The following is a 23185-nucleotide window of genomic DNA, read 5'->3' on the forward strand; positions in this document are numbered from 1 at the left end:
TGCTGACTCTGGATAGCCAGGGGACTTTCTTGGCTAGGGAAGACACCCCTATAATGGCAGGGAGTGGTGGTGGGAAGGGGAGTCGCTGGTAGGTGGGAGGGAAGGGGGGTCTCTGGGTCCATGACCCCCCCTCCCCTTGGCACCAGCCAGCCTGGGGACCAGTCCCAGCGATTCTTCCTGAGCTTCTGAGGGCCACCAGACCTACTCTACTATGACCTTGGAGAACCTAATTTGCATACTGCCCTCCCGCTGGCTGCATCCTCAGAATTCTGAGCTGTACCACACACTCACTATTGGAGGGAGGCTTAAAACTCGGAATCTCCCAATTTTGAAGCATATTTTGATAACAGGGTCTTATAGGGTAGACCAGGCTGGCCTAGGCCTCTTGCCTCAGCCACTTAGCCTTTCAGGTGCTGGGATTCTACAGGAGTGCTCCACCAGCCCAGCTTTCTTAAAGTTTATTTTTATTTGTACTTAAAAAAAAAAGGGGGGGGGGTTTCTTTTATGTGTATGTATGTGCTGGCCCTGGGAGGCCAGAAGAGGGCATCAGATCCCCTGGAACTGGAGTTACAGGTGGCTGTGAGGTGTGTGATGTAGGTGCTGGGAACCCAAACTGAGCCCTCTGCAGGAGCAACACTCACTCTTAATCACTAGCCCATCTCCCCAGAGCTGCATTTTCTTCTTTTAGTGACTTTTTGTTTATTTTGTTTTGTTGAGACAGTATGGTCTTGGCCATCCTGGAATTCATTCCGTAGACTAGGCTGGCCTTGAACTCGGAGCTTCTTTTGCCCCTGTCTCCTGAGTGCTGGTATTAAAGGCCTGCGCCTCCACACCTGGCCCATGATTAATTTGTTGTTCTATTTTGTTTTGGTTTTCAAGATAGGGTATCTTTGTGGCTGGCTAGAACTCTCAGAGATCCATCTACCTCGGTCTCCTGAGTGCCATGATGCATCATACTGGCTCACTTTAAATTAATTTTTAAAAAGTATTTATTTGTCCAGGTGGTGGTGGTGGCAAACACCTTGAATCCCAGCATTCAGGAGGCAGAGACAAGTCAATTTCTGAGTTCAAGGCCAGCCTGGTCTATAGATTGAGCTCCAGGCCAGACAGGATTACACAGAGACACCCTGTCTCAGGGGTGAGGTTGGGTGAGTGGGAGGAGGGGTGTTATGTATGTGTTTACGTCACATGAGGCCACGTGGACATAGAGGTCAGAGGACAATCTTGGACGTCACTCCTCTACTTCCACCACACTCTTGTTTGATTCTGAGACAGTGTCTAACTGTCTGTCCTTGGTTGGTCTGGAATTTCTTTATAGACCACACAGGCCATGAACACACAGGGTCTTCTTGCCTCTACTCCTGGCCGTCAAGTTAAAGGCTGTATGTCAGAGATGTTCTATTTCTCTTACTTGGCTTCTTGAGACAGCATCTCACTTTGCAGCCCAGATTGTCCTTGAATGAACAATTCTTAGACTTAGCATCCTGAGCGCTAGGATTATAGGTGTGAAGTCACTCCCTGCTCTTTGCCCCACTGTGTCTGTGTTTGGTTTAGTTTTTTTTTTTTTTTAAAGCCCAGATGGCTTCCAATCAGCTATATAGCAAACTATGACCTTGAACTTCTTCCTCTATTTTCGTGGAGTGGTGGGAAGACAGGCCTGTGCCACCAGGGTGGGTTTCTGCTATGCTGGTAAAGGAGCCCAGGGTTTTGTGCATACCATGACAGCGGCTCTACCCACTGAGCCACCTTCCTGGCTTCCGCTTGGAGGCTTTTCAAAGTTTAAAAATTCTATTTGAGTCTGGTCTACATATCTAGTTCCAGGCCAGCCAAAGCTATACAACGAAACCTATCTCAATAAATAAATAAATATATAAATAAAACTAAAGAATTTCATTTGAATTCTTATGGAGATTTTGATTTTATATTGGTATTTTATTTGTGCACACGCATGTGCATGGAGGCCAGAGGTCAGCCTTCAGCGCTGTTGCTCCAACACTGCCCACCTTGCTTTCTTTCCTTTCTCTCTCTCTCTCTCTCTCTCTCTCTTTGTTTCTTTCCTTCTTTTTTTTTTAAAAGACATATGTAGCTTAGCTGTCCTGAAAATTGCTACATAGATCAGGGTGGCCTCAAATTTACAGAGATCCTCCTGCTTCTGCCTCCTCCTGATTGGATTAAAGGTGCAGCCACCACCACTTCTGGCTAGCTCTACCTTGTTTAAAGCAGTGTCTCTCATCATACTCGGGGCTCATGATTTTGGCTGCATTGCCTGGTCAATGTCTCCATCTACTCAGTGCTTGGGTCATATGTGTACAGTGTGGCCCTGGCTCTTGACATGGGTGCTTGGGTCATATGTGTACAGTGTGGCCCTGGCTCTTGACATGGGTGCTTGGGTCATATGTGTACAGTGTGGCCCTGGCTCTTGACACGGGTGCTAAGGATCCGAATGCAAATCCTCATCCTTGTGAGGCCAGCACTTTAATGACAGGGTAATCTCCTAGCCTGAGATATTTACCAATACGGGCTCTACAGAAAGTGGGTGGTCTCACTCAGTCTGCAAAAGGACTCAGGAATGGAGAGCTCTTGAACAGGAGACCCTTGACCCAGTTCCCCACCCCCATCCGCTTGCTGCCTTGCACTCACCCAGGAATGTTGTGGAAATGTACTCTGAGACCTGGTTTCCGGACCTGCTCATTTCCGACAGGTGTGTCAGTTCCCGGTTCAGCATCCTTTTGAACTGAGGAGAAGGAGCCGAGGAACAAGGGGTGATGGGGGATCATTGTGGGGTGCACAAGTGTGTGAGAGCCCTTCCCAGCAAATTCCTAAAAGGCTCCACAATTTCTCGACTCGGCGCCCCCAGTTAGACTGCTTGATGGGTGCAATTAGCTTTTCCCTTTTTCTTGACTCTGGAGGGGGAACTGCTCTAACTTGGAAGGAGGGGATTCCCAGTTGAGGAAAAAGACACCCCCTCCCAAAGAGGAGCACCTGTGGAAGGGAGGGGCTTCTGCTAACCACAGAACCAATAGCACACCAGGAGACTACTGTCGCCATGGTGATGGGAGTCTCCTTAGCAACTCCCCCTCCAACCAGCTGCTGAGTCCAGAAAAGGGGGGCAAGTCTGAGGCCCCTTAACCCTTGCCTTACCAGAGCTATCCCAGGGCCTAGGTGTTGCCAAACATGATCTCAATCCGGGGGGGGGGGGTTGGAGGGGAAGGATGGGAGTCTGCTACTCAGCCCCAGACGAATCTGAAAGGTTGCAAGTTTCTTAGCACCCAAGCTCTGGAGAGGAGAGGGTTTGGCCAGATGCAGGGAATGAGTGAGCCAAGGAAATCCCAGTCCCATCACCTGGGGAAGGGGGTCACATCAAAGTCCCCCTCCTCCTTAGGGGGGTAGATAATGTACAAATGGGTGAAATATGCCCCCAGATGGGTTTGGGGGTCCCTTCCTGGCCCCCTCATGTCCCTCCACACAAGCGTCTTCTGTGACATTGGGCTTGGAGCAGAAAGGGCATTTGCTCCCCACCCCCAGCACCCCATAGCAGGGACAGACTCATATGGGCAAGGCAGAGGGGGTGGCAGACAGGAGGAGGTGACCCACAGTGGCAAGGGGTGGTCACTCTTCTCAGTACTACTTAGATCCTGGAAACAGACACACATACACAATCTCACACAGCAGCACATAATTACGAATTGTCACCCACCACCTACCTACCTACCTGCCTACCTATCATCACATAGCTCAGACACTCCAGCTGAAAGGTACACACCCCAATAAGTAGTCATTGACATTTGGGGGTCACACACCCCAAGAAACATCAGATAGCACCACATTTAACACATAAACCCCAGCACACAATGTCTAGTCCATTCGAGGACCAGACAGGACACCCAGCCATTAGAGACACATGCACGTCCAGGTACAGGTCAGTCACACCCAGCCAGAGAGACACCTTCCCCAGTGAGGCTCCCACATACACCTGCAAACAGACATTGCCATCCAAACCCAGCCCTGGGTCACACAGAAACCACAAAGCATGTCATATGGGCCACCCATACATGAACAAAGCTGCAGCCAAGTGCCCATCCCATGAGGTCAGAAGTCCCTGATGTCATCGTTGTCACCGCCCCCCTCCCGGACCCTGCATTCCCCTACCTGGTCCCACCAGCCCACCAGCCAGGGCTTGGAGCAGGTCTCGCAGAAGAAGTCCACCAGAGGCATGTTGGAAGCTCAGCTCAGCTCTGGGCTGACAACAAGTAAAGTAGGCTTGGCCAAGTCCCTGGGTCAATGATGCCCGGGCACTGGGGGCACTAGGGGGAGCTGGGCAGGTGGGGACAACTTCCAAGGGGAGCTGCGGAGGGGCCTGGGCCAGCCCAGCAGGACTGGGGGCCCCCTTCCCCTCCGCGCTCCCAGCAGCAGCCCTGGTTACATGGTCTGCCAGCCCCTGGTCATGATAGGTCCCTCTGCAGCAGAGGCAGGAGGCAGTGGGAGACCAGTGCCCATGGGGACAGGCAGGGTAAGAGTCCTGGGAAGGAAAGCTGTGCGGAGGAGACTCCGCATGTGCACTGTGTGTGTGTGTGTGCGCGCGCGCGCGCGCGCGCGCGCGCGCGCTCTCACTGCGGTACTGGAGGCTGCACTTGAAGTCAGGTGGTGCTAGCGGTGGGGGGGCGTTAAAGGGGCATCGGAGCCCACGGGCCTCAGTCAGAACTTAGAGGAGGCTGCTGCGGGAAGGCAAGGAGGACACATCTCATCCAGGGATGGGCAGATAAAGAAACACACTCCATACCACACACGTCTTGAGACATACTGTCCTCAAACCAGACACTGAATACAGCCAGACACCGAAATGAAATTCTCTCTCTCTCTCTCTCTCTCTCTCTCTCTCTCTCTCTCACGCACGCATGCACACACACACACACATCAAATCTTCAAGGCCACAATATAGCCCTGATCGTACATTTAAACAGCACACAAAGGTTCTCAGTCCCACTTCCTTAAAGAGCCCACAGGCAGCAGACTGAGGAACAACTGCCCAGAACCTGACACACAAGGTGCAAATCAACACATAATCCCACAGAAACACTCACATGTGCAAGAAAATGTGTACTCTCACACATGCACACACTTTTAGAGACAGCTAACCCATCCTCAGGGACACATTTGTCCTTGAACTCCTTTTCCAGACAAGCCTCCACCCACATAGATCTCTGCATTCCTGAAGAACACCCCCACCTGCACACTCATTTCCTGAGAGATACCCACCCACAAGGGTTGCACAGCTCCACAAGGCCTCATTCATGGGGCCTTGCCTACTGAATGGTGCCCCCCACACTCCACACAGCTGGCCAGGGAACCCATGCCCTCCCCTTCCGAGGCCTAGAACTGTAAAAACCAGAGGTTCTCAGATTCAGACCCAGACCAAACTCACACCCTCAGACAAACCCCTCCAGCACAGCCTGCACACACATAGCATACTATGTGACTACTTGTGCACAACCACACACCCTTCTGAAGGCACACACCTGAACACAACCCCTCACAATGACTCCAAACACACTTGCAAATGAGTAGTCAAAAAGCCAGCAGCCATACAGGTTGGAAGCCGGGGCCACATACAACCACACAACCTCCGTGAGAGACAGTCATCTGTAAAAATCATGTACAACTAAGCCAACACCTTCACACATACACCCCAGCACCTTCCCCCAACACCTGGCTTCCTCCTGAGTTACAAGCTACTTTTGTTGTTCTAGAGGCACAAATGACAGGCCCTGTTTCCTGCATCAGAGCTCAGCCCTGCTCACCACGTGAATCTGGTGATTAGCTGGCACACAGTCCTGCTGCAGGGCTGGCATTCACCCCACTTCCCTACACGGGAATCGGTAGGTCCTGCCACACTGGACCTGTAAGCCTCTGGCATCATTCAGAACCCATGCCCTAGGATAAACATACAGGTCCTATCACGGAATTGGGTCCACCCATGGATTTTTATTTCCCCCGCAGCCCTGCCCACTCATTCTGAAGGATTCAGGACACACACTGGCCCCAATCCACAAGCTTCACCCCGGCGACTGGCTCCACCCACCCCATACACACACCTTGCCCGGTTGTCCTGCCCACCCCACATTCACCTGTCACTGGCCCTGCCCACCCACCAAGATTTGGCCTGCCCATCAGATTCACCCAGCCCTCCAGGCAGAATTAGCTGCTCTCCGGCCCCACCCACCTTGTGCGAGGCCATCTCGCTGACGGAGCGGTAGGTCTGCATGGTCTCCAGCTGTTCCAGACACCAGTCCAGCTCTTCCAGGGTCTCCCGGGCTAGCTGCTGGCATGTCTCCTCTGAGAAATGGGTGTCCAGGGAAGTGACCCAGAGGGTCCCCAGGCGGTCTCCCACCCCAGCTAGAAGGGTCCACCCAGGGTGAGGGGGCCTTTCCCCAATCTCTAGACTTAGCTACCTGACAACGTGGCCTTGCAGACAGCGGGTGGGCCGCCCAGTGGGGACCGCCTGAAAAACAACGGGACTCCAATGTCAGCCTGGGTTCTCTCAGAATCAGCTTCCCTCTCCACAAGCAACACCGGTTTTCCTGGTTCTGAACTCACAGAATTTCAGAGCCTGAATTTGTCTTTTTGTGAGACAGTCTCAGCTGAGGCTGGCCTCAAACTCACTACATAGCCAAAGATGACCTTGATCCTCATAATCCCACTCTCTCAGCGACAGGATTGCCGGTGTGCACCACCTTTCCCTGTGTGTGGAGTGTGGGGGATAAGAACTCAGGGCTTCATGCATGCGAGGCAAACTGAGCCCCACCCCAGGCATTTATTACTTATTTATATTTGTTTAAATTCTGGTCCCTGAATTATATACCCAGCCCACGAGCCCAAACAGAGGGAGGACGTGGAGGTTCAAATCAGTGACAAGAAATTCTTCTGAAGAAGGCAATGCTTGCAAGAGGGCCTTATTAGAGCACAGACTGGACTGGGACTCCGGCCTCAGTCTCCTCCTGGGCGCTGGGATGGCAGACGAGGGCTCCCACGTCTGGCTGGAATCTATTCGCTTTAGTCTACACCGGTGCTCTGCAGGAGGGCCAGATCCTATGTTTTCAAATTTCCTGTCCCCCCACCTTTCTTAGGCTTCTGAGGATGGCCATCACTGCCCTCGGGACTGGGGAGCCCCAGCCACCCCTCTGGCCTAAGATAGAACTGTCTCTCCCCTCCTCTTTTTTTTAAGACAGGGTCTGACTGTGTAGCCCAGGCTGGCCTTGAAAGCACTATGGAGCCCCCCTGGTTTTGCCTCCAGAGTGCTCAGATTAAAGGTGTGCACAACCATGCCCGGCCCATACCAACTTTTAATTTTATTTTTAACTGTGTGTGTGCTTGTGTACGTGTGAGCGTAGGTGCCCCCCTGAATCCAGAAGAGAGCACTGGACGCCCTAGAGCTGGAGTTCCAGGCGGCTGTGAGTTGCTCTACACAGGTGCTGAGAATCGACCCAGGCCCTCTGCAAGAGCAGCACTCACTCTCAGCCGTCCAACCATCTCTCCAGTCCTCACACCTATTTTTTTTAAACTTTTTTTTCACATTTATCCTGTGGACAGGGGGTATGAGTGCCATGTGCACATGTGGGGGTCAGACGGCCCGTGGGAGTGAGTTCTCTCTCCACTGTGTGGGCTCTGGGGATTGGACTCGGGCTGTCGGGTCTGGCAGCAAGCGCCTTTTATCAACGGAGCCATCTTGCCTGACTTGAACCATCCTTATTGACTGAGCATATACTAGGTACCAGGCAATGTTCTAACTCTTTCTGCATGTCGTCTTTGGGTTTCCCACAGAAGCCTTCTAATCAAAGCCCGTCTGCAGCTTTCATTTACAGCAGAGAAGCACAGGTGCCCTAATTACCATATGTCTAGAGCTGGTGTCACAACCTGAAGCTCAGGGCTGGAGCTGGAGCCTAGAGGCTGACCACGGTCCTGTCTTAGAAGGGTTGCTTTTCAACAGAGGAGTCAAGTACTGGCTCGCCTGGGATCATAAGGCAGGACCGGAAACTGAATCCAGATTTTCTTTTTTCTTTGCCTCCACTTTGAGGCAAGGTCTCATGTAGCCCAGGCTGTCCTGAAATTCCCTATGTAGCCAAGGATGACTTTGAACTCCTGGTTCTTCTCCCTCCATTCCTGATGACAGGTGTGCATCACTACCCCTGGTTTATGGGTTGCTGGGGGTACAACAGAGGCAAGCATTCTGCTCACAGAGCCACATCCCCGACGGCTGCTCACTCCTACACACCCATGAGTGTGGGTGCTGGGGACTCAGCTCCACTTCATCTCATGGGTGTGGGTGCTGGGGACTCAGCTCCACTTACTTGTTGCTGGGGATGGGCACATTGGTTAAGAGTGAGAAGTTGCTTCGAACGCTGCGGAGACTGGCCAGCACCTGGGGTGGGAGACAGCTGTAAGGAGAGATGTCTACCTGCAGGGGCCACCAGGATGGGCCCCTTTCCCATGAGGGGAGGAGGTCTCACCTGGGCAAACGGTGTTACAATGAGGTCTTCGGCATGCCTGAAAGTAAGAACGGGGGCAGATGAGGAACCAGGTCTTCAGGGTGGACACTGTGGGGTCAGGACTAGCAAGGAGGAGACAGGACAAGGCAACAGGAGGAACATACCATAGAGGCCAGAGTGGGAAGTGTATACACAGGACATGGGGCCCAGAGAAAGGAGGGTGGGACCCCCATCTCAATAGGGGCTTGTAAGCAAGGGCAGGCTAGAGGGGGTCCCAGAAGTGGGGTTCCTCGTTTGCTGGAGAGACAACTTCATAGGGCTGTGCTGGGGATACAGCTCAGGGGTACGCTCTTGCCCACCACATGTAACTCCCTGAATCATTCCCAGAACCAAACAAAAGAGAAGAGAATGAAACCTAAAAAGAGCCAGTCTGTACCATATGCTTGTAATCTCAGCTACTCTGAGGGCAGGAGGATCACAAATTTCAGGTTAGCTTGCCTGGTCATGGAGACGCAGCTCAGTTGGTAGAGAGCTTGCCTAGCATACAGGAAGTCTTGGTTCAATCCCCAGAACGGCATAAACAGGGCATGGTGGTGTACATCTGTCACCCCAGCGCTCCAGCAGAGGAGGCAGGAGCTTCAGCTAGATGGGAAGCTACAGACCCTGTTTACAGGAGGAGAGCAAGAGCCAGACTTGAAAGCAACCAATGACTGGGTGTGAGCGGAGCTAGTGGGCATGGCCAAACTTTCTAATCTTGTAAGTCCTGTGTAAGACAGAAAGGGGCAGCTTACCCTTCAATGGGGAGGACAATGTGTGTGTACTGACCAAACAAGGGGGATGGATGCCCCACTCTTTGTTGGGAAGGACAGCTTGTGGCAGGGCCAGACATGGGGGATCTGGTGAGTAGGGCAGGGTTTGCTCACGCTTCGCTGGTGACAGATGAGTTTCTGGACATAGTCTTGGGTGACATGTCAAAGTCGCTGTCTGAACGATAGAGGAAGGACTCTCGGCGCTGGCTGGTGGCTGCCCCAGCATGTAGCACAAGACCGGGGCTCGCCTGTGAGTCCAGGGGGCTGCGGCCAGGGGACGGTGTTGGCCCATTTTCTGCCTCCACACTGCAAGAGACAGAGGGAAAAGGAGTCAGGGGACTGAGATGGTGCTGGCGAGGTTAAGGGGTGTGAAAGAGGCCAAGGAGGTTTGTGGCAGAGATCAGGGAGACAGGGGAGACGGTGTGGAGAGGCAGCTCAGCTGGTGAAGAACTTGTCACGCAAGCGTGAAAGAGACTTGCGTTCAGTCCTTGAAGGTGCCCGCTTTACTTTTATTTTCTACACATGCACACAGCTGGTGTGCTGGCTCACACCTGTAATCTCAGCACGTGGGAGGCTGAAGCAGCGAGAGCAATGCCAAGAATCTGAAGCAAATCTAGGTATATGGCCAAACCCTGTCTAAGGTCAATTAATTTAAAATTTTAAGGGCCACTGAGATGGCCCCCATCCTCTGACCTCCACTTCAACACCCCTGTACTTTCACACACACATGTCCCCACGAAGTAAATAAGAATGTACTAATTATTAAAAACCCAATCTGAAGTTGTCCCAATAGCTCACAGTCCAGGTGCCCGAACAGAGAATCCAAAGAAAAATATTGCGGGCTGACGGAATGCTGCTGGCGAAATGTCAGCTCTTAGGAAGGGGGATGTGAAGATAAACCTTGGCTCCAGCTTTTAGCAAACCAAGGTGACCTTGAGTTCATTGGCAAGACCACACCCTTCAAGAAAGTTTTGGCCAGGCGGTGGTGGTGGTGGCCCACGCCTTTCATCCCAGCACTCAAGAGGCAGAGCCAGGCGGATCTCTGAGTCTGATGCCAGCCTGGTCTACAGAGTGAGTCCCAGGTCAGAGAAACAGGTTACACAGAGAAACCCTATCTTCAAAAACAAAAACCAAGCAGAAAAGTTTTTTTAAAAATCAATTGAGGGCTGGGTGGTGGTGGCGCAGGCCTTTCATCCCAGCACTTGGGAGGCAGAGGCAGGCGGATCTCTGATGAGTTCAAGGTCAGCCTGGTCCACAGAGTCAGTTCCAAGACAACCAAGGCTACACAGACAAAACAAACCAATCACCTGAGGGACTAGAGGAGTGGACTCGGCTGTTAAGAAGCACCAGTTGCTCTCGCAGAGGACCTGGGTTTGATCCCCCGGCACCTACATGATCACAATTGTCTATAACTCCAGTTCCAGGGATCTGATGCCCTGTTCTGACCTCTGTAGGCATCAGGCACATACGTGGTACACAGACATACATGCAGGCAAAACACTCATCAGTTAAAAAAATAAGGTTTCTTTAAAGTAAAATCTTGTTGAGAGACTTGGCTGGCTAAATACAGAAAAACCACTGATAAGGCCAAAGGCCAAATCTGGACAAACAAGTCCACAATAGCTGTCAGCTACCAAACCCAAACTAACCAAAACAATCCAGCAACTGATGAACTGATATATTTTAGCAAATTCGACTGTGGAATAGTGTACATCGTGACAAAATGGATGATTGACACACAAACTTGAGCGTGTCTTATTTGTTTGTGTTCATGGACACACATGAGTGTGCGCGGTGTACGTACACACATGATCGTGCACTATGGACGCACACACGTGAGTGTGTGCTATGGCCCCTGTGGTGGTCCGAGAACAGCTTGAGAAAGTCAGCTCTCCTTCCACCATGTGGGTTCTGGGGATGCACTGCCAGTCTCTGACCTGCTGAGTAACCTTTTCTGCTCAAATGAATTTTATTAAAGTTACAAGGCAGGGATGAGGCGATGGCTCAGTGGATACAACAACTGCTGTTCAATCATAAGAAACTGAGTCCCAGTTGCCAGCATCCATGTAAAAGCTGGGGCAGTGGCATGCATCTACGGGGTCTACATGGAGAGTAATAGAAGACACCAGATGTTGACCTCAGACCTCCAGACATGCACACCTGGGCACATGTGCCCACCCACCCCACACACATGATACACACAAATACACACACGAAAGAAAAGGACAAAACTAGAGTATATTCTTGCTACATTATACAGTCAAAACTCACAGAACTAGCCCAGCAGAGTTCCAGCACCAGGGAGGGAGGCTGATGCGGGAGGACAGCAAGTATAAAGTCAGCTGGGTTCTGGGGTGGCGGCGGTGGGAAAGAGGCTTACCGCCAAGCTTACACAGAGGTTTGATTCCTAGGACACACACAGTAGAGAGGGAACTGACTCCTAAAAGGTGTCCTCTGACCTCCACACACGCACATACATGTTTAAAAATAAAAATAAAAGCTGAGCATAATAGCACACGCCTTTAATCCCAGCATTCGGGGGAGGCAGAGGCAGGCAGCTCTCTGAGTTCAAGGCCAGCCTGGTCTACAGTGTGAGTTTCCAGACAGCCAGGGCTACACAGAGAAACCCTGTCTCAAAAAAGAAATGATAAAATAAGAGCCCTGAAGGGAAAACCACAGATGAACTTTCGCCTTTGATGGCAGCGCTCATCCGTGAGTGCCTGCAGCACCACGTGCATGGTCTAAGTTGCATGTTTCTCTCGGTTGCATTTCCACAACCAGCGTTTCTGATTTGTATTACATTTCACTTGTTTGTTTACTGTGTGTGAGAGTGTTGGTGCCACGCGGTTGGGAGGTCCGAGGCCTTGCACTCTTCTACCATGGAGCTCAGTGGCAAGTCTCTACCCGCTGAGCCATCCTGCCCACCCTCCTTCTCATACCCTTGCTGTCTGCCTCCCCTGTGAAAATGCTCTGTTTATACTGACCCGTTTATTTCTGCACCATTTGTTGAGGACACGAAACCTGAGGCACAAAGTGTCAGTGGGCACCTGGGGGCCTAGCTGCCTGATGGCCATATCCTGAGTTTGCTCCCTCTACACGGGAGTTTAGGGAGGATGAGACCCACACAGACCTGCGAGGGCTCTCAGCTGACATCCTGGTGGCAAATTTGCCTGCCCCGAGGGAAGCAGTGAACGTCAGTGGGAGCTCAAGGGCCTTCTGGTGAGCAGATGGTCCCTTGGGCACTGTTGTTTGTGCTTCAGGCCTGAATGTCCCCTGAGCTGAGGGCAGGCACAGGGGACAAGGCTGGGCTGTTGAACTGAAGCCTGGGGCAACACAAGAGGTCAGCTGATCCTAGACTGCAACCAAGCATAGAGACCTCGGTGTAATCCCTGGGACTTACACCCTGGAGGAAGAGAAGGAACTCCACAGCGCCCTCTAACCTCCTCCACATGGGGACCGTCATACACACGCCCATGCACATCCACACACAAAATACACACAAATGTAAGGAAAAAAGACCCCTGCCTCTCCTGTCCAAAGTCAGCCAGAGAAATCTCAACAGGAGGCAAAGTCACAAGCTACACGGAGGAAACGCAGAGGCTGGTACTAGAGCCCCCAGCCTGGTCGGCACGGGTACAGTGACCTGCACTAGACTCTCACTTCAATCTCAAGAGGCAACATAGTCAAGTACTGGCCACAGGGACCTAAGTCTGGACTGCCAGCAGCAGCCCTGGGGGACGAGACAGGTCCAGCAGCAGTGCACACCTGACAGAGGGGCGCTGGGAAGGTGAAGACGGGATTCCTGGGTCTCCCGGCCACGTAGCCTTGGCCAATCAGGGAGCTTCAGGTTCTGTAACTGACCCTGTCTCGGGAAAGTAAGGTGAAGGTTTAATCCCCAGGACCCAAACGGTGGTAAGAGAAAATGGACACCTGAAAGTTGCCCTTCAACCCCTGTGTGTATTACTCCAAGAAATTAAATAAAAAAATATAGTAATAAAAGAGAAGCCAAACACAAACAATTGCTATTAAGTGCCCCATGCTAGGCGCTAAATATGTCCCCATATGCATTATTGCCCCATTTTCCAGGCCAAAACTAGCCAGCCAATCAAAACCCTGACAATGGCCAGGCAGTGGTGGCGCATGCCTTTAATCCCCATACTCGGGAGACAGAGGCAGGCGGATCTCTGTGAGTTCGAGGATAGCCTGGTCTACAGAGCTAGTTCCAGGACAGGCTCCAAAGCTACAAAGAAAACCAAAGTGAACAAACAAAAACCTGAGGATGAGGAGGTCAGAGAGGATAAGCAGGGCTGGGCCTGGCTCACAGGTGAGGTACTGCCTGGCTCAGCTCACAAAGACCTGGGTTCAAGGTCATCCTCAGCTACACAGCAAAATGGAGGCCAGCTTGACTACTAAACAAGCAAACAAAGGGGCAAAGGGGCTAAATAAGTTGATCAGGAGTGGCTTTGAACCTGGGGCTGCTGGGCTCTGCACTCTGGGGACAGAAACAGAAGCCCAGCCTGTGGCCTTCCAGGCTCCTTGCTTGTCTCCACCTGATTGCCTCAGAGGAGGTGCCAGAAAGCTTCCATGAAAAGGATTGGTTTGCTCTGTGAAGGTCACACTGAGGTTGAGTGTCGGCTCTGGCAAGTGTCTGCAGCGGGCTCACAGTGCCAGGTGCCACTGATGTTTGTGGGACTGGATGTCAGGCTTGGAGCATGTGATAAGTCTAGGCAGGGGATTCCTGTATGTCCACACTTGTCATGCAGAGGTACGCATGAGGGGGAGGGGCAGGTGACCCAACTGCCCAGGTGTCTGTCTGTCTCCATGTTCCTGTGACCTCATGAAAATGTCCCACAAAAACACTGTGGCTGTCCCTGACCCAAGTGGTTATGAAGTGGGGGAGGGGGGAGTCTTTCCTGCCTGCAGGAATGAGTATACAAGAGGTGACAGTGTCTTTCTGGGAAGCAAGGTGTATACCAGGCTGTTCTGAAGGTATTAGCATCTGTGTTCACCTGCCATGGTCATGGGTCCCTTGCGTGTTCTCTCCTTGACTAACCTGGAGACCCCAGTCACGTCTAAAACAGCAAATACCCGTGACCTGGCTTAACCCAAATGTGGGTGTGGCCACGTGTGTTCTCACTGGACGCGGGTGTCTGTGTCCATCAAGGTGTCTGACCAGACTGTGCAGCGAGGCATGGAGGACTTCCCAACCTAAAGGTCACTTCCTGGCCGCAGCTCTACCCATCCAGTTCAAAATGCCCTCTGGGTTCTCAGGCACCTTCCCCCACACGCCAGGGCTTGGCCTGCACTCTGACAGCCCCAGCTCAGGGGAGTTGTGTGGAGAAACCATGTAAGGCCTTAGGGACCTGGCTCTTGGCCAGTGACTTGGGAATGGAGCCCAGGTGCCAGGCTGGACACCCACGTTTGCTGCCGGGGAGAGTGCTAGATACTCAGGTTGAGGGGAATGGAAAGTGTGGTGGAACCCCAACCTTGAGTAGACAGTTGAGGTGGAAACTAGCACCCAGTTTTGGAGCCCACCCATCTGCAGGCACCCACATTTTTAAGGTGAGGGCAGGGGGCAGGGTCCCTTGCTAGATGTGGGAAGTTTCTTAGGGGACCCCCCCCACAAAGCTGGCTACTCTAGAAAGACTCCTCTTTTCCCAACATGCAAGTACACCTTCAAGTCACAAAGAAAGGCAACTGGCTGCAGGCCACCCACCTGACACATCTGCGGGGAGGGTGTCCAAGAGTGTCCTCCTCGCTGAAGGAGAAGTGGGTCAGTGACTCTGGTCCCAGGGGCAATGCCAAGGCCGGGGGTCGGGCCCGGGCCCGGGGTGCTGCACTGGAGCGCATGGGAGCCAAGCGCCGTCGGGGCCGGCATTGGGGACCGGCTGCTGCACAGGGGGTGTGCGGCGCTGCACGCCAGGCCTTAGGCGCCAGCGATCGCCGGCACCGCCTCCACACTTGTCGTGTCCTAGCCCCTGGCACCACCCCTGTGGCCCCCTAAGGGACACGATCCCGGTGCTCGCGTCCTCCTCACGCGTGTGTGTCCACAGCGCCTGCCTCCCTCTTGCAGAAGGGCCCTGTGAAACTGAGCACCCACTTCCCGCCGGTCCCTCCCCGTGCTTTAGGGACGCCCGGGGGCTCCGGTTTCCCCGGCTCCTAGCCCACGGCCCTCCCCTCTGCCCCGGCCCCGCCTTCCACCCCTCCCAGGCCTGACGTCGAGCTGTGCCACCTCTAGGTCTCAGATCGCCACCAAGCGCCCGCGGGGGAACCAGACACACCCCAGAGGCGAGTGCAGAGCTGGGTGATCAAGACCCTAAGGAGGGACTAGGTGACAGATGCTGGGAGGTGGAGTTGGGCAGTGGAGGGACAAAAAAAACAAAAACAAAAACGGAACAGGCACAGACAAACCCAAGACACACTTATGTCCCCCACACCTTGCCCATCCCAAAGGTCAGGCCTCTGCTCTTCTTTCCCCGGCCCACTTCTTGCCCAGTGCCCAGAGTGGCTTCCAACAGTCTCTGTCCTCAGCAAGTATATATAGAGAACAGAGGACCGTGCCAGCCGGGAGGAGACCCAGAAAAAACCTGGGCCAATCTCCAGGCTACCACGAAGTTCAGTTTCCAGGAGAAAGGGATGTTTGGAAGGCACACCGGATGTGGTTTCTAGGCCTGGCTCCCTCAGGCTTCCTGTCCCCACAGCCCATCACATTCTGGTCAAGCAACCATCCATCCCTCATGGCACGAGGTGGTATCACTACCAAATAAGACCCGGGGGAGGGACTGGGTGACACACTGGGAGGCAGAGCTAGGGAGAAGAGGGGCACAAGACAAACCCAGCCGCATAAGGCAACAAAATAACGTCATTCAACAGACAGATAGCGGCTAGAAGAACTCAACACCAACTTGTTCCCAAGTGCGGTAGCTCGTGCCTGCAACTCTAGCAATCTTGATTCAGCCTGGGCTACAGAGTAGGACTTTATCTCAAAAGCCACAGCTCAGCTAGCAGAGTGCCTGCCTAACACACACAAAGGGTTTGGCCTGAACCTGCATGGTGTGGTGTGACTATAACCCTCAGGAGGATAAGAAGTTCAAGGCTATCCTTGGCTATACAGTGAGCAGGAAGCTAGCCTGGGTTACAGGAGCCTGTGTCTCAAAACGAGGTCCAAAAACCACATCTGGAGCGATGGCTCAGTAGTTAAAAGTACTGGTGGATCCTCCTGGAGACCTGGGATTAGATGCCCAGTATCTACATGGAGGCTCACAAGCATCTGTAGGGACCCCATGTCATTGTCTGGCCTCCACAGGCACCAGGCACACACAGGGTGCACATACAGGCAAAACTCTCTCTCTCTCTCTCTCTCTCTCTCTCTCTCTCTCTCTCTCTCTCTCTCTGTCACACACACACACACAAAGATTTAAAATTAAAAACAAAAAAAGCTAAATTAAAAAAAAAGACAAAATCAAAGAAAGAAAGAAAAGAGATGGGCATGGTGGCACACATTTTCATTCCAGCCTGGTGTGCATAGTGAGTTACAGACTAGTCAGAACTGAGCAGCCTGAATGTGGTTCCCAGCACCCATACTGGACCTCACAACTGCTTCTAACTCCAGATCCAGGGGACCCGGCATTCTCTTCTGGCTTCCACAGGCCCCTGAACTCAAGTACACACATATAAGCATACAATTCTATGTTTATGCTTATGTGTGTGTGTGAGTGAATAAGCCATTGAATACAGGGCTTTGGTTCTATGTAGCTGGCGGTACCTGTGTTTGTGAGCCCCCAGTGTGTGATGTGGTATTGGGAACTGAACCTCAGCAAGTGCTCTTAACCTCTGAGCCATCTCTCCAGCCCCTAAAAAAGAAAAGAACACAAGTCCCAGGGTCACACCGGACGCTGGGCTGGCCTCAAGTCCCCCAAGGCATAACCACAGCTTCAAGTAGGTGCAGGAAGTGAGAGACCCTGCGTTTATTGAGCACCTACAGTATGCCCTATCAGATTTCTCCACAGCAACCCTGGAGGGCAAGATGATTTTTATCTCTACCTCACACGGAAGAGGAAAAGCGAGGCTGCAGCAAGCCCCCTCCCCAAGCCCAACAAATGGTCATGCTGGTGAGCGCAGAAGGGCCTCGAACCCGTGGCCAAAGGGGCGCGCACTCACCCGGCCCACGCCTGCCGGCCCCAGTCTTGCACGCTACCACGGAAGAGCCGCAGGCGTCTGTGGGGCGTGGAGGATGTGTTGCCGAAGAACACGGAGGCTGCGGAGGGCCCGGGCAGGAACGCGTCGTCCTCGGCCGCCGCCTCCAGGCAGGCCGCCACGCGCGGCTCAGGGATGCGGCCCCAGCCCCGCCGCGCCATGCGCCTCCCGCAGCCTCGGCCCTTCCGGCTGCGCTCGGGCCGCCCTCGGGGCGGGGCCGGCCGGGGCGCCTCAGACCTCAGGAAGCCCAACCACCTTCCTCCAAGGCGCGCCGCCGGGGTAGCCACAGACCCCTCAGTGTCCCCCTTTTCCCAGCACGGCCACCGTTTTCTGAGACATCCCACTCCCAAAGACCGGTGCACACCAGAATTCTCAGAGTGCACCCACAAATCCGGGTGGTGTTCTGAAAGCCCACGGAGGTCCCTCTGACACCAAGAACACTGACACTCTCTTTACTCATTCTTTTTTGGGGGCGGGGAGCGTTAAAACTGGGTCTCACTATGTAGTTCTGACTGACCAAGAACTATGAGACCAGGCTTTCCTCGAACTCACAGAGTCCCTTCCGAGTCCTGGGATTAAAGGTGTACGCCACCACGGGCAGCTGGCAGCCTAGATTTTCCAAAACTCTCCTAAAGCGTGCACAGACACCATCCCCAGCATCCTAGACTCACCGCCCACAGGCAAAGGCAATGTCCACAAGCCAACTGGAGCCCCCAAATCCTAGAGTCACCTATGGCAGGAAATGTTTCCCTCCACGGCATCCTACAATGTCCCCCTAAAGTGCTGAGACCCCCAACATAAGCTTAGGGGTATCTCTAGACACAAGGCACGGGTGCAAACCATGGTGACAGAGCAAGGGTGTGGAATCCCAAAACGCCAGGTGTGTGTGTGTGTGTGTGTGTGTGTGTGTGTGTGTGTGTGTGTGTGTAAGTAGGTTAATCCACGGCTCTTGGGCCAGTCCTAGACTTTAATTCTTACTTTGTATTATTTCTTCATTGTTCATTATTTTATTATTGCGTGTGTGCATTCCCACTTGCAAGTATGCAAACATGCACGCATGATATAGCACACATGTGGAGAGCAAAACCCTCCTTTGGATAACTCCCAGGAATCCCGGGGTGGGGCTCAGGGCATCAGACTTAGCAATCGTCTTTGCCCGCTGAGCCATTTCACTGCCCCCCGTCCCAAGTTGTAGGTCATAATCTGATAATACATCTACAATCTTGGAAATACCTCCTAGGGCCACCTATAGCTCGCAAGATGTCCCTAAGCAATCTCATTCAGTCCACGCTGACCTTAAACTTGCTATGTGGCAGTCTGAGTTTAAACTCCTAGTCCCCCTGCCTCCACCTCCTCTAGTCTGGGATTCCAGGCATGAGCTTCCCTGGTCCTCCAGGAGCTCAGGCTGGCTGCAAACTCGAAATGCAACTGCCTTGGCTTCTTGGGTGCTGACATTATGCCTCATCGTGCAAGACGTTTGCCCTATATCAGAAAGGAGCAGGGAGTCTTTCTGTCTGGAGTTATGAGCACCAGTGCCACAAGGCCCAGAGACTGAGGAAGGTGAAGCTGGGGCCTAGCTTTACCATCACTTTATCCACTTGGCCTGAAATCACTTCCACAGAGCATCAGTTCGTCCAACGGTAAAGCAGGTACAGTGAGTCGACCTGATGCAGGGAGTCCACTCAGCTGGTGGAGTGCCTGCTGAGTACACACAGCCCTGGGTTCCACCCCAGGACAGCCCGAGGGCTCCTGAGGCAGAGACAGAACTGCCATATTAAACTACATAGTGAGTTCCGGGACAGCTTGGGCTACATGGTCCAAAAGACGCAGGAACTTTGGGATGTAGTGTGGACTCACTCAACAGCTACAGCTGCTATTATCTGAGAAAATGTTTGACGTCTCGCTGTGCAAGCCGAGGGCAACAGCATGTGGCAGGGATGGTCACGGCTAGGACCTGGACCTTTCTTTCTTCCTTTTTTTTTTTTTTTTTTTTTTTGGTTTTTTGAGACATGGTTTCTCTGTGTAGCCCTGGCAGTTCTGGAATTCGCTCTAGACCAGGCTGGCCTCAAACTCACAGAGATCTGCCTATCCCTGAGTGCTGGAATTAAGGGTGAGTGCCATCACCGCCCCACACAGCTGGCCCTTTCTGTGCCTCGTGTGCATGCAGCACTTCCTGGTGTGATGCCAAACACACAAGAGCAGATGGGAGAGCTCACTAGGTAAAGGACCTTGCTGCCAAGCCTGACAAACTAGGTTTAATCTCCAGGACCCACGTGGTAGAAGGTGAGGCCTTACTGCAAAAAATTAACTCTAGATCACGTGCTGTCCCATGCGCATGCCCACGCAGTAACCGGCGCATCCCTTTGATCCCAGCACTGGGGAGGTAGAGGCACGTGGATCTCTGTGAGTTCAAAGCCAGCCTGGTCTACAAACAAAGTTCCAGGCTAAAGGGGGAGGGCAGAAGGGAGCTTTTAAGGGAGACCATCTATTTAAGAGTATTTCAAGGTCACATGACCTGCGAGTGGCTGAGTCAGAATCTAAAGCAGTGTGATTTTTCTTTGCTTTAGTTTATAAGAGGTCTATTAGCCCACGCTAGTCTTGAACTCCTGATCCTCTGGTCTCTCTCTCCGAGTGCTGAGACGACAGGTGAGTGGCACCATGCCTACCCCAGAGTTTGCCAGCCTTTATTATGAGTCCCTTATGAAACGGCCTTTGTAGACTTAAAAACTCTCGTCTTCCCCATGTAATGACTATATAGTGTAGTCAGGTGTCCCTGTAGCTGGCCGTTTCATTTCTTCAGACGCACCCAAGCATAGACTGAAATGCTTTTGAGGCTGGCACAGGCCAGGCAGAGACAGGAGGGTAAGGATATTCAAGGTCATTTTGGTTACATGGTTCAAGCCCAGTGGGGGCTATATAAGATCTTGTTTCAAACAACCAAAAGCCAAAAGACTTCATTATTTTGGGGGCCTAGAAAGATGGTTCAGAGTTAAAATTCAGAGGACCTGAATTCAATTCCTAGCATTCAGGTCAGAAGGCCCATAGCAAACACATGGTACATAAACACACTTGTAGGTAAAACTCCCATACACATGAAATAAAAAAAATAAATCATTTATTTATTTATTTATTTATTTATTTTGGCAAAACAAAAGTTTTCTAAGACCAATCTGTGGTAGTGCACGCCTTTACTCTCAGCACTTGGAAGACAGAGACAGGCAGATCTCTGAATTTAAGACCAGCCTGGTCGGCCGGGCGGTGGTGGTGGTGGTGCACGCCTTTAATCCCAGCCCTCGGGAGGCAGAGACAGGTGGATCTCGAAAAATCAAAAAAAAANAAGACCAGCCTGGTCTACAAAGCAAGTTCCAGGACAGCTAAGGCTGTTACACAGAGAAACCCTGTCTTGGAAAGAGAGAGAGAGAAGTTTTCTGGCCATGGAGAGGACTGTGCTGAATCTAAATAGAAATGATGCTGTTTGAAAAAAATAACAACATCTTGAAATTTGCAGCCAAATGGATGGAGCTAAAAAACATCATTTTGAGTGAGGTAACCCAGACCCAGAAAAACAATTATCACATGTACTCACTAATATGTGGTTTTTAAACATAAAGCAAAGAAAACCAGCCCACAAATCACAATCCCAGAGAACCTAGACAACAATGAAAACACTAAGAGAGACATACATGGATCTAATCTACATGGGAAGTAGAAAAAGACAAGATTTCCTGAGTAAACTGGGAGCATGGGGACCTTGGGAGAGGGTTGAAGGGGAGGGGAGAGGCAGGGAGGGGAGCAGAGAAAAATGTAGAGCTCAATAAAAATCAATTTAAAAAAGGAGCCAATAATTATAAGGGAACCTAAAAACTCCCAAAAAATCAAGTAAAAGGCAATAAAAGGGAAAAAGGGGATAACAGATCTTTGGTTAAGTTTCAAAATGGGTAGGGGAGACTTTGTCAAGCAAAAACCCCTGTTCAAACTTTGTCTTTTTGGAATTGAGACATACATTTTTTTACTTTTGGGCAAAGTTTTGTGTTTTCTATGAGGTTTAAGTGTGAATAGTGTGTGTGCACATGGGCATGCGTTTGCATGTGTATACACATGTGCGCGTGCACTTTGAGCCTGCACACGACTGTATACTCCACATCTGATTTTGTTTCAGCTTTTGCACAGCTTGTTACTGCTGAGTGGTAATGAATCAGTAAACCTCACTAAACTCCACCATGGTGCTGTTCCCCTCTACTTCCTTCCTATCCAAACAAAATCTATCACAAGCTGAACTGCACGGTTTCAAAATACATTGCAACTTCTGAGCTGCCCACTGCTCAGTCCGCAGTCACTCCAAATAGATCATGCTTTTCTTTTTAGACTTTTGACACCAGTTCCTTTAAAAAAAAAAAAAGAAGAGGAAAGAAGGAAGGAAGGAAGGAAGGAAGGAAGGAAGGAAGGAAGGAAGGAAGGAAGGAAGGACACCATGCTGCTGTATAGAAGCAATCAGAACGTCACAGGCCGCAGTAGTGGTAGGGGCGTACAACTTGATTCTGACCTAGGGATGTCACTCAGTGGCCGAGCACTGGCCTAGCATGTGTGAGGCCCTGGGTTTCCTCCCTGTGTGGTAAAATAAAGAAAGAAAATAAGCTTCATTTTTTTAAACCTGCACACAGAAACCCCCAGAAAGAAGCAGTCTCTCTCCCTTCTCTTCCATTGCTGCAAACTTGGTTTTCCCACCCCTGGCCCTACTGACACTTGGGGGTTAAGTGACCTTTGTCATTCTGGGCGACTGACCTGTGTAGCAGCAGACACAGCCCCTTGCATTACCCACTAGAGGTCAGTAGCACACTTTGTGTACAGCCTTGGCCACAGTTCCTTGAAAGGTGAGAAGACTGCCCTTAGTCTGAGAATTCCTGCCCTAGTTTGTCTACGGTCCAGGCCAGTCATCAGGAAGGACCTAGGAAAGTTCCAGTTCAAACTAGAAGCAGGGCATTCTTGCCCACTCACTGGCTAACGTTCCCCTGCAGTCTGTTGTAGTTACATTGTGTTGTTTAGAAAGCCCTTGGTGATGGTGGCTTATTTGCTTCAGTTTCTTTTTCTTTTGTTCTCTCTCTCTCTCTCTCTCTCTCTCTCTCTCTCTCTCTCTCTCTCGATAGGGTTTCTCTGTGTAGCCTTAGATGTCCTGGTACTACTCTGTAGACCTGGCTTTGAACTCACAGAGATTCGCCTGCCTCCTAAGTGCTGGGATTAAAGATGTGTGCCAACACTGCCCAGCTAGAAGAAAGGCAGTGGTGGGTTCTTTTTTAAAAGATTTATTTAATGTGCATTTGTGTTTTGCCTGTATATATACTCTGTGCGAGGGTGTCAGGTCCCCAGGAACTGGAGTTACAGACAATTGTGAGCTGTCATGTGGGTGCTTGGAGTTGAACCCTGGTCCTTTCGGAAGAATAGTCAGTGCTCTTAACCGCTGAACCATCTCTCCAGTCACTCCCCTAACCCCTGGTGGTGGATTCTTATTAGGACTATTTCAGAGACACAAAAACCAGAGGCCAAGCCAGGCGGTGGTGGCGCACGCCTTTAATCCCAGCACTTGGGAGGCAGAGGCAGGCCGATCTCTGGGAGTTCGAGGCCAGCCTGGTCTACAAGAGCTAGTTTCGGGAAAGGCACCAAAGCTACAGAGAAACCCTGTCTCGAAAAACCAAAAAAAAA

At 51.7% G+C, this 23185-nt stretch overlaps 1 protein-coding gene across 8 annotated transcripts in view; it reads right to left on the bottom strand.

The window, feature by feature from the left end:
* Positions 1 to 23185, bottom strand: part of Pde4a (phosphodiesterase 4A) — a 43548-nt gene that overhangs the window by 11133 nt on the left and 9230 nt on the right. The window contains exons 1-8 of one of the 8 annotated variants that reach the window (XM_050125547.1): positions 17453 to 17654; positions 15009 to 15050; positions 9407 to 9598; positions 8505 to 8541; positions 8346 to 8416; positions 6450 to 6499; positions 6221 to 6333; positions 2641 to 2734 (exon numbers count right to left, since the gene is read on the bottom strand). In XM_050125547.1, the coding sequence (XP_049981504.1) occupies positions 2641 to 2734; positions 6221 to 6333; positions 6450 to 6499; positions 8346 to 8416; positions 8505 to 8541; positions 9407 to 9598; positions 15009 to 15050; positions 17453 to 17649 (796 nt within the window). In that variant the 5' untranslated portion in view covers positions 17650 to 17654. Of the gene's footprint in view, positions 1 to 2640; positions 2735 to 4149; positions 4551 to 6220; positions 6334 to 6449; positions 6500 to 6594; positions 6870 to 8345; positions 8417 to 8504; positions 8542 to 8981; positions 9125 to 9308; positions 9599 to 15008; positions 15440 to 17452; positions 17655 to 23185 lie in introns of those variants that run through there. The other 7 variants (XM_050125540.1, XM_050125541.1, XM_050125546.1 and 4 more) reach the window with 7 other exon arrangements.

This window comes from Alexandromys fortis, unplaced genomic scaffold (assembly GCF_014885135.2).
Source record: "Alexandromys fortis isolate MF-2015 unplaced genomic scaffold, M_Fortis_MF-2015_v1.1 scaffold_242, whole genome shotgun sequence".
In the NCBI taxonomy this organism is placed as follows: Eukaryota; Metazoa; Chordata; class Mammalia; order Rodentia; family Cricetidae; genus Alexandromys; species Alexandromys fortis.